The 11,103-nt window shown below is 42.9% G+C and overlaps 1 protein-coding gene across 1 annotated transcript; it reads left to right on the top strand.

The window, feature by feature from the left end:
* Window positions 1-4,427: 4,427 nt before the first annotated feature.
* On the top strand, window positions 4,428-8,620 carry MTURN (maturin, neural progenitor differentiation regulator homolog; the record flags this gene model as incomplete). Its single annotated transcript, XM_010162690.1, has 2 exons — window positions 4,428-4,550; window positions 8,510-8,620. Coding segments are annotated over 2 exons (234 nt in total), but the record flags the coding sequence as incomplete, so codon positions are not given.
* Window positions 8,621-11,103: the final 2,483 nt, after the last annotated feature.

Here is an 11,103-nt window from a genome sequence, read left to right as displayed (position 1 = left end):
GGCTTTGGGATGGGGGGTGGTTTGTGGTGAGCAGAAGTGCGAGGAGAGTTACCGAAAAGCGGCACCTCGCCGCGGGGTTTGGCACCGGCAAAGCTCCGGTTAACTGCAGTGAAAGGATTTGGGGTTATTAAAAAAAATATAGCTCTTAGCACAGACCGTTATCGTAGGAATGTTATTGGTCCTTCCCTTACCGGAGCAACTTTCCTCCTTCGACCTGCTTGACAAATGTTAATTCCCTTTCTGACAGGTAAGTGCAGTATGAACCCATTTGACAGATGGGTTGGTGGGAACAAAGAGCAGTGAAGTGACTTCTCCAGGACCACACATCCCAGCGAGCAGGACATGTGTTTATTGTGTCAGGCAGATGGTCATGCTGAATTATGAAAGAAGTTACATGCATCTGTCCAGGGATACATGAGACCTTCAGCCACAGTCCCAGCTGTGGCAGTGGAGCATCTCTGGGTGTCATTCTCCTTGTCCAGGGTGGGACTCGCCCTGCACACCCATCATCCCAGAACCTATGAGCACAGCTGTCATACGTGAGCACTCGTTCCCTTCTAGGGATGCCTGTGTCTAGAAAAGACCATGCCTGCTGGACTCTTAAGCAGGGATATGTATGAATCCAATGCAGGACTAGGCTAAAGCTGTGATTGGATGCTAGTGATATCAGAAATTGCAAAGAAAGCTCATTATTTTTCTTAGATATGTATCGTTTCTTTATATGCTGCTCAGTAATAGAGCAAACTCTTTCAAAACAAAATCTAGTCAATGTTAAAAAAAAAAGAACTTAAGCAGTTTCAGACTTTATTCCCTTGCTTCTAACACTGGCCAATTTTTGTGGGTTTGCAGCCACGTCTTCCCTTTTTTTTTTGGCGAATATTTTCATTCCGAGGTTGCTGTGGGCAGGACTCCCTGCCCAAAGCAGTCAGTATTGAAACAGAGCACAAGGGCCAACTGCTGTCAAATGCAGAACATGAACAGTGGAAAAGCAGAGGCAGTGTTTTCTTCTTTTTTTTTGGTATAATTACTTGAGGCACTTTTTGTAGTAATAATGCTTTTAAGACAGGCAGATAGGTGTCATTCTTACTTCTTTTCCTGTTGCTAGTGTCTCTACAATATGATTAATAACCACCAATGAGCTGATTCACCAGCATTGTGTTTTCTGCTCCTAGCATATTGTGGGGCTTCTTTTCTGCTCCCAGCTTGGTGATCTTGTTTTTTGCAGTCATTTTCTTTTTTTTTTTTTTTTTTTTTTTTTTTTTTTATGTTCCAGAAGATAAGTATTTCTTCTACTGCAATTACAGGCTAAAGTTTATTTTAAGGAGACTTGATACAAGCCAGGGGACTGATTCTCATTTGCACTTGAGTCTTGTTGCATGGTTCCAGTAACACAATGAAGTGTGAAAGTGAGTAAATATAAACAGAATTCACAGTGGCGCACTTTACAGCATTTTTGTGCCCTGTTACTCTTCGAAAGGAGCCTCACATTTAATAAGCGTCTAGTGCCTAGTATTCTTGTTCTTTTTCTTTATGTCTTCATTTCATAATAATGCAACTTAAAAAGCTATGTAGGAGGTGCCAGAAAAGTCCACCATAACCCACTTGTAAGGAGGAAATGAGGAGATGCTGAACTAAATAATTCAACCATGACCTTAGGTCAGCTGAGGTGGAAATTAGTGGCTGTGTGCTTTTACAGTGACACAAAGCAACCGTGAGCAAAACTGGGCAAGCTTGGAAAACGCATACTCAGGTGATGAGGTTAATATTTTTTTGATTGTGCAGCCACAGCCAAGCACTGGTTTGCCAGCAGCCTGCTTCTCCCGCTGCAAAGGTGTTCTCAGGCATCAGGGTTTTTCCAGGAAAAGCCTCTCTGTATGTGCAGCCTTGCTTACTGCTCTGACTTTCTAAGCAAGAGCTGAATCCTCAAATTACATTTGTTTTTATTTGGAGAGGCCAAAATTCCTTTTGCAAGTTCCTCTGGAGATGCGTGAGTCAGTGGTGAGACTCAGTTCCTGCGCTGTCTTGGCGCAGAGCTGAACTTCCACAGAGAACTATAGATGCGGCTGAACGTGTAGGTGTTATAACCCTGGTCTTTATTACGGTTAAGGATTTTTCTTGGAGGGGAAGATGAAATCAAGCCATTTCTGAATGAGATGCATGCACTAATGGCACGTGAGACCTTTCATAGTGTGTTTGTTGCTGCAGCCAAAGTTTTAAATCTTCTGCAGACGTGGAAATTGTTGGAAGCCTTACTTGCTTATTGCCTTACAATGCTATGCAAAAAAGTCTCTTCAAAGGCTCAGTGATCAAGTTACTCACTTAAGTTTTCCCCTTGTGCTAGATCATCTTATTCTGTGCTACTGCTGACAAATTCACACTGAGTCTAAAATGTGGTGCAGCTTGAAAAGAGACTGTAAAAACATGATAGGAAAACACGGAGTTAACTTTCCTTGGGGAATGAACTAGCTATTATTTATAAAAGGGCAGGACCTGATTTTCATTTATGTGACAGCTCCTGTGTATAGCTCTGGTAGTCAAAAGAAGCCACAATTTAAACAAGAATTAGGATGTTAGCAGTCATAATATTTTTGTACATATAAACAATTACAACAGGTTTAGCATGAGCCATGAATTGCCAAGCTGCAACATCCAGCTCTTAAGTTTGACACAAAGATTAGGAGTATCTAAAAGGTTCTTTACTAACCCCAAGTATAAAGAAATCGTGGGCCAGACCTCCAGAATCTCAAGGTTGTTTTTAAAATGTTGTGATTTGAACATGTTCGTTTGGTATTTGAGAGAGAGTTCATTTGAGTTCACTTGATGTACCTTCTGCCTTTTTAGGCCGTAGAAATCACAAAGTGCAGACTTTTTTTTTTTTTTTTTTTTTTTTGTAAACAAGCTGAAATTTGGTTGTATATTTATAGGGTTGCAAGGCCCACGACTCTAAGATGGCATGAAGTGTCATGAGACTTGTGGTATGTGCCTTTGAGAGTTGGCAAGACTGTAAAGAACTTATTTTTAATGCCAGAGTGGTTAAGAGATTACTCTGGTTATATGGAAAGAGCAAATTCTATTCAGTAAGGCAGGGTTCTTTTAATGACAAAACATTTCACTATGTTTCTGCTTGTAAAATGCAAGAAGCAGCAAAGACAATGTAGGTCAAGTGAGGTTCATAGAAAAGCAGTTACAATTTTCATCTTAAAGGTGCAGCTTAGGTGATGTTATGTAGTGTTTTCTTTCAATAAGTGTAAAACTGCATCCTTGGCAGGTATTCACCACAGGAACAGGAAGGACACACAAGCCTTATGTTAGGGACTGAAACATCTGTCATTCTGACTCTTTTTCTTTCCCTGAATGTTAGTTAAGCTTCAGAGAGACCCTCTTCTTTCCTTGTTTAAGCATAACCTACTGTTTATAGCACAATAAAAAGCTGCATGGCACTTTGGGGAAAAGAGCTGCTCTGCAAACATAGAGGTATAAGAGTCCAAAACCAATTCTGCAGTATTACACTTCTCTGCGTAGCAGACTGCCTAAGACAGTCCCACGCACAAAGTCTTCAAAAAGAAGGTCTTTAAAAGTATGCATTAACTTGTGCTGCCTGCTGCCCTCATGTGCAAGAAGCATTGTCACCTGAATGCTTCCACCATCGCTCACTAGCTCTATTTCAAACAAACTTGTAGCAGGAGAATAAGCATCAATTTTGGGAGAGGCTTCACAGAGCCAGGCTAGGCAACCAGCATCTCCAAAGCAAGAGCAAAGTGAGAAGAATATCCCAAATGAGTTTAAATATACCTGCCTGGGAAGAGAAGATTCATGTCTAGGAGGAGTAAACCTCAAAAATGGGGAGGGTGGCATGAAGTGTTAGGATGATGCGAGTGCCCAAATGTCTTTTCTTGGCTATGTCTCTAACTTGTGGTTATATTCTGCATCTTTTCTCTTGCATTGCCAAGAGAATTGCACATCAAGTTCCACCTCCAGGGTCGCATCACACTTTCCCTAATGCCAGGAAGATGAGATGCTTTAGCTCTTCCTGAGGGCTTCATTGCCACAGATGGTGCAGAAGAATAGGAAATCCAGCCTGACTTCCAGGTCCGAGCAGGGCTGATGTCCAAGGAAAACACCTTTACTCATAAGATGCGCTTGTGCAAGGTGTGCGTACCCTTAGCTGCTGGTGTAGTCATAAGGCATTTTCTTTTCTGTATCGATTTCCCTGCTCTCTGATGCATCATCTTAATAAAATCAAGGTTCCTCCTCAGAAGTGTGGCTTCTCACATGGCCCACAGTGCCTGTCCCCAGGGTGGGTCCAAACTGCAGGAGGCCCAGTGTGCTTTGGCAGATGTTTACAACATGTCATCTTATAAAATCATGTGGAAAGGCCTACATGAATTCCTGGTAATGCCTGTTCTTATTTTGCTGTTGGCTTTCAGCATGTGTGGAGCGAAAGTGAAGACTGCTTACCTTTTCTGCAGCTTGCACAGGATTACATCTCCTCCTGTGGGAAAAAGACACTCCATGAAATATTGGAAAAAGTCTTCAAATCCTTCAGACCCGTAAGTGCCTTTTTTTTATTTCTAAACATTGCCAGTTACCTGTGACTTTTAATAGGCTAGTACTGGATGGAACAAGGGTTTTTTTCTTTTTCAGGGACTTAATGTGCAGTCAGCTGCCTGGGCGCAGGGGTGTTAGCACGTAAACTACTATCAGGCAATTGGAAATTGTTTCTTGGAAGCCAACTGCCTTTTTATTTCCGTCTCTGCATTTGAGAGGATGAGATTCCCGTGCGGGGTGGGAGGCCAACTCTTGCGGCAGCCAGTGGCAGTGGCTCCCCAGCTGCGCAGGGGCTCACGTCCTGCTGATGCAGCGCTGACTCTGAGGAACAGGATGCGAGTCAGCGCTGCGGGACTTTGCTGCAGAGTTGTTTCCTGGTGCTGGAATTGGAGAGTTGTGCAAGGATCTGAGTAGCAAGAGTAAACCTCAGGGAACCTGGAAGTCTCTCCTCAGAGTGGTTTGTTTTATCTTTGGGTTGGCTTTTTTTCCCCTCGACTGGTCCAGATTTTGCTGTTAGGATGGTTACCACATGGTATTTACAAACACCAGTTTGGTCACTACTTGAGAAGTAGTTGGAGCAGAAGCTGGGTTTGGGGTGGGCTTGTATTTTTCTGTTTTGCTGCTACTCAGCTTTCTCTGTCCTTGTTTAACACTAAGATTTGAGTCAAAGCCTGGGTTTTGTCAGGGTGAGGTGTCTTTAGGCTGGCTGTTATCCTTCATTTTTGCCAAAACCTCCCTTTGCACAGCCTCTCCTTTTGAGTGTGTGGGGCTGGTGCAAAGCAGAGCGGAGGTGGGTTGCCAGAGCCATGCTCTCGTGATGTCCACGGGAAAGCCAACCGACGGACGTTTCTATACTCTTCTGAAAATTTAGACCTTTTTCCCTCCTCTTTTTTTCTGGCTGACTAATCAAGAAGACTGAAAATGTATCCCAAGTATTTAGAGCGAAAGGGAGGGCCTGAAGCGCCAATATGAAAACACCGACCCTCCCTGTGCTATACCCTTGCATTGCCTTGCCATGGACCGCCACAGCTGGTCGGCATAAAAGAGCATCGTTTCAAAAAATCCTTTGAGAGACTGGAAATAAACAGAACAGATGCACACGTTTCTTAGAAAGGACTGGAAATCTGATCTGCCAGTACAGCTGCTTGTAATTTTGAAAACATACAAAAATATAAATGTGTTTCCCAGAACAATATTCGGCTCTTGGATCTTCATAGCTGTTTCCTCCTGCTCAGAAAAGCTGTGTCTTTGAGGAGAAACTTCCCATTGCTTTAACTAAAGAGGACTTCAAAAAGACTTAATTAAATTGGTACAGATCGCTTATTTCATTTAAACCATATTTATTTCAGCATAGCTTAAGTTACTGAGAAAATGGCTTCAGTCAAACCAAGTTAAGCTACTCTTCAGAATAAAAAGGTTCAAAGCAAGGGAAACCATTATGCTCACTTCATCTAGGCCCTTTGTTAATACATCATATTTCACCCCACAATTCCCACAACTGAGCACACACATTGTGGTTGGGCTGGAGCCTGGCTTTTCCAAAGACACCCAGTCTTGATGTAAAGTCTTCAGGTGACTTAAAGGATACAACACTGCTGGGCACTTTTTCTTCTCATCATTAGTTATACTCCTGTGAAGAAGTCTTTTATTTGCCTTCTGCATTTATCTAGTTCTGCTTCCTAGTTGTTGAATTTCATTATGCTTTTGTCTGCTCAAAAACAGCATCCTGAATTGTCAGAGACCTCTTGCAATCTTGATTACAGTCAATCTTACAGTGAAGTACCTCTTCATTTTCTCTTGGAAGTACCACAAGGATTAAGTTTCTCAGATTCTCCTTTGACCTGGTATTGAGAGGTTTGCGTCAGTGTAACAAAACCGGGTTTATCGTTTGAGGTACGGTTGGTTGTGTGTACACAAGTCTAATAAGGAATGTATTGACATTTTTCACTTATTGTAATTATTAAAAATAGGACATGCATGGTAGCACAGATTTTTAAAAGTGAAGGGTATTACAATAGATGTATGGAACCAGTTACATTACACCCTCAGGCCTTTGGCAGCACAAAACCACTTTTCATCAGTACAGGGAAATTATTTCCTTGGCATGACTTTGCGCTGTCCCCCATCCTTTTCCTGCTGGACCTGTTTTGCTAATGAAACCACCTTGCTGACAGCTTAGAGGTAACAGTGCATTTGCAGGGCATTTCTCCATTATCGCAACTAAGTCTGCTGTCAGACACCAGTCTGGCAAATTTCAGTACAAAAAATGGCAGTTTAGGAAAAATGGCTGCTGAAGGTCAGACCGGGCTGTTCTGAAGTGTCTGATAGTCCTGGCTACTCAGTCTGAGGCACTGAGGAAGGCCCAAGATTTTAGCATGTGCTTGGTAAGCACTTTATGAAAGTCTTTTCCATTTTGGTATTTCCAACTGGACATCCAAGATTACTAAATGGTTTTGAAAGTCTTTGTTGGGGTCCTTCCAAGGGCAGTGTTTAGGAGGAGACACCAGCAATGCTTATGCAGCTCTCCTTGACCTCGTGCATGGCTTGAGCACCTGCCCTCCCTTAACCAAGGGCTCCCAGACTGATTTTTGCCCAGTAACTCAGCTCAGCCCTGCTCTGCACATTCCTAATAACAGCCCAGCCAGGTCTCCACAGGCTCGCCCTGGGGCTGCAGCCTGGGAAGGGACTGGCTGCTCATGCCACTGGGCCCTGAGTTTTGGAGGCTGCGAGAGTGAGGATGCCCAGTGGTTGGCATCCCTCTCAGTGAGAGACAGAGATTTCCCTCTGCTCACCGCTCTCCCCTGGGCGCAGGAGGCAATGAGGGTGGTCTAGGGGCTGCTCATCAGCCCTCGCTGCTCTCAGGCATCTCTCCCTTCTGTTTTATCATAAGCACAGTCAGCAAATTCTCCCTCCATTTCCCTGCTGAAGAAACCTTGCAGCTAAAAAACTGGTTTTCTCCCAGTGACAGCTCTTTCAAGAGCTAACAGCTTCGTCACTCTCCAAACAGGGTACTGCATGCACCTGTGCTGCTCTTCCAGCCCTGGCAAGCTAAATACATGGTATTCCCAATAATGCCTGGCATATGATTTTGCTTTGTGGCTATTAATAGCTGCTAGCGTAGGATTCTAATATGAGATTTCCACAACAGATGCATTATTTTTACTATTATTTGGTTTATCTGTCTTCCTGACTTCTGTTGGCTTGGCAACCTTTTGGAGGAGGGGGAAAAAGTTCAAACATCACTGTTTGCTCCTTTTCCTGTACTGAGCAAGTGCCATTGCAGTGATTGGAGCCATCAGGTGGAGACATCCAAACATTGTCCAAGGAAGGTGGGCTGACAGTTCTTCACAAGCCCAAATCTAATTTGCAGAAATTTAAAGGGATTTGGACAATTTTGACTTGAATACATGGTATTTCTCACTTCCAGGGCTTCACTCAGCATGCAGGGCTTCATCTGGTGTGATGGAGTGAAGGGTTCTAGAGAAGCACTTAACATGGTGGCATCTTTAGGTTTTTCAGGGGTCCTTGCCTACTCGATACTAGCCAGTTCTGCTTGAGAATTCTTTCTTCTTTGGCTGTCGTAGGTTGCCCAACACAATCTTAAACAGGATCACTACTGCTACAGTGTTATCATGGTTCTTTCTGAAGTTAAACCACTGCCAAGTCTATAAACACTCAACAATTTGTGATACAGCCTCAGGGAAGAATGTGAAGCTTTTTGCAAGTGCTTTGCTTTAGTTTTATTTATCTTCCGGTTTCTGAGCATTTAATTTGGTGTGAAGATGCATTTTCAAATATTGCTCTATGACAGAAGGGAGAGAAAGAGAGTCGAGATCACTATGCAATACTATTATTATGGGGTTGAGATTTTCAAGAAGTGGCACTTAGGTATTGTGTAATTTGCAGTGAAGATGCACGAGCGTGTAATTCACTATTACACAGTATTTTCTCTTCTTTGTAGTTACTTGGGCTTCCAGATGTTGATGATGATGCATTTGAAGAATATAATGCAGATGTGGAAGAAGAGGAACCAGAAGCCGATCACCAACAGATGGGTGTCAGTCAGCAGTGATTTTCTGAGAAGCTAAAAAGATTCGGAAGCCTTTGGTACCAGGTGGGGTCAGGTGGTCCCATGTTTGCCTGTTCAAATTAGCACATCACATGGGGATATCTGGCTCCCAGGATAAAAGTTTTACAAAAACGGTTTTAAAAAAAAAAAAAAAAAAAAAATCTGTGATGAGCTTTGCTAAGAAGCGACCTGAATTTTGCTCCTGCTTCAGTGGGTTTTCTATGGAGTTGTCTTGGTAGCGTTCTGCCCTTGTCAGTCTAGACTTAGTTTTGTCACTGACTTGTCTCTTCGATTTGTGTTCAAGAGCAGTGTTCACTGACATGAATGTAGAGTACCGAGAATGTAGGAAGCGTGTGGTGAGAGTGCTGAGTCCTCACCAGTGACCTTTCCGAGGGAACCAGCGCAGACAGCAAATGCAACCTGCGCTTTTCTTTTTAGTTCAACAGCTATGGTTTTTAACGAAGTACCAAACTTGGAGAGATTTCTCCTGGAAAACACTAGTTTAATAGTGGTTGGTACTGCAGAAGTGCACATGAAGGCTTAACAAAAATAATGGGAAGTGGGAAATCCAGGGGAATATTGGTGTCAGACATATTGATGTCATTTTACTGACACCTGAGTTTACAAGTGCTGGATTAATAACTGGGAGTAATTAGTATCAGCAGTACACATTATAACCAGCCCTGGTACTCCAACACCATTTGATCCAAAGCCAAATGCTGCTTTCATACAAATCAATTGAAAAATAGCCATCGCCTATCCCACTTCTGCACGACAACCAACTTTAAGCTTCGCTGTTTTTAAAACACTGCTAAGTTGTTACTCAAACCTCATGGCATTGTGAATTAAAAGTGCAACTTAACTTTGAAGCCATAAGGGTATAAACCAGCACCTGGCTCTTAAAATTATTCTGGACCTGTTCTTCTCCTTAGGCTTTGAGCTAGTTCAGGCATTTACACCTCGTCCAAGGGGAGCTAAAATACTACTACTTTCGCTATAAAGATACAAAGATTTTGGATATAAAAACTAGTGAGGTTTTACTTATCTCTCCAGAGGGGTTTGGTGTGGTCTTGGTGTAAAGGAGAAGACCCCTCGTATTTTATGCCTATATTGCATAGATTTAAGTGACTTGGATGAGTGCCAGACTGTGAAGATACAGGGTCTCTATTTACTTGCCTTTTGTACTGAAAATATAAGAGTCAAAGAGAATGCCATTGTAATACAACTGTTTTCCACAATCAAGCAAAATGTTTTCCTTTTTTTTTTTTTAAATCATGAAATGAAGGTCACACGCTTCAAAACCCCTTTTATACGGAATTAACTTTACAAAAACAAAAAGTGAGTGAAGAGAAAACGCTTGGATAACTCCCAGAATCAAATCGCACCATTTTGAAAACCCTGTTGTTAGCGACGTCTCCTTTTCAATAGATTTTTTAAAGATTTTTTTTTTTTTCCAAGGTTACTTAAGACAGCAAGTTTTCTTGGTGGTTTACATTTCTGATGATGGCTTGTGGCTTGAGAGATGCATAGAACTTGATTATTCCAATCTGGGGCAAAGACCTTCCATAACTGGGGCGGTATGTGATACCTGGGTATGCACAGAAGTGTCTGCAACACTGTAAAAGTCGGAGTTTAAGAATACAAAAAAAAAAAAAAAAAAAAAAGGTGAAAGAGAAACAGAGCTTAATCAACTTTGTACATTCTTTTGGCATGCAGGCATAAACATGATAGTCGCAGCACATTTTTATGGACTAGTGACGTGAGAACCGTGGCAGTTCATTGTATAACACTGTACAGCAGCAATAGGCTTTTTGCTTACTAAAATAAAGTGTAAGACCAGTGGTTTCCATCCCTGCTTTAAGTCCCTAAGTTTTTCTTTCCTCTCCAGCTAAAACAGATGCCGTAACCTTAAACTGAGCCTTGCTTCGGGGGAACCTTTCTCTTTGTGGCATCCAAACCTTTGACTGCAGCTCGCACAGCTAGATCTTTTGGGGCTGACTTTCCTCTGCTGTAATGTAATGCAAGACAAAATTTGCAGTAGCACAAGCTGGAGGCAAAGTCCTGCAGTTCAGGTTTGCTAGCCACTTGCACCCATTTTGCTCATGTGCAGGTGACTGGCACCTAGGTGTGTGTGCACACATCCACACACATATGCAGGAGCCCCAGGCACAGCTACACCATGAGCTGGGCTGGGGGGTCAGTCTGGCTGGGAAATAACCCTCTGCCTTTTTACAGACAGGCAGTTTTCAAGCCAGATCAGTCCCACCATCTGGTTCATCACAGACAAGTGCCAGCACAACAGAGGGGAGGGTGTAGGGATGGACATGGGTGGCAACTGAGAACCCCCCGCCAAAGGTGCCTTGTACCCCTTGCATGATGTTAGGGGCCCATGGCAGAGGTGTGGATGCAATCTGAACTGGCCTAAGTGCTGTGAAGGATTGACTCCAGGAGGCTCAATGGAGAATCAGGCTCTGGATGGCAGCGGG

Source organism: Antrostomus carolinensis, unplaced genomic scaffold (genome assembly GCF_000700745.2).
Source record: "Antrostomus carolinensis isolate BGI_N321 unplaced genomic scaffold, ASM70074v2 scaffold17352, whole genome shotgun sequence".
In the NCBI taxonomy this organism is placed as follows: Eukaryota; Metazoa; Chordata; class Aves; order Caprimulgiformes; family Caprimulgidae; genus Antrostomus; species Antrostomus carolinensis.
The sequence above is the reverse complement of the archived record's forward strand: the minus strand, read 5'-3'. Positions and strand labels throughout refer to the sequence as shown.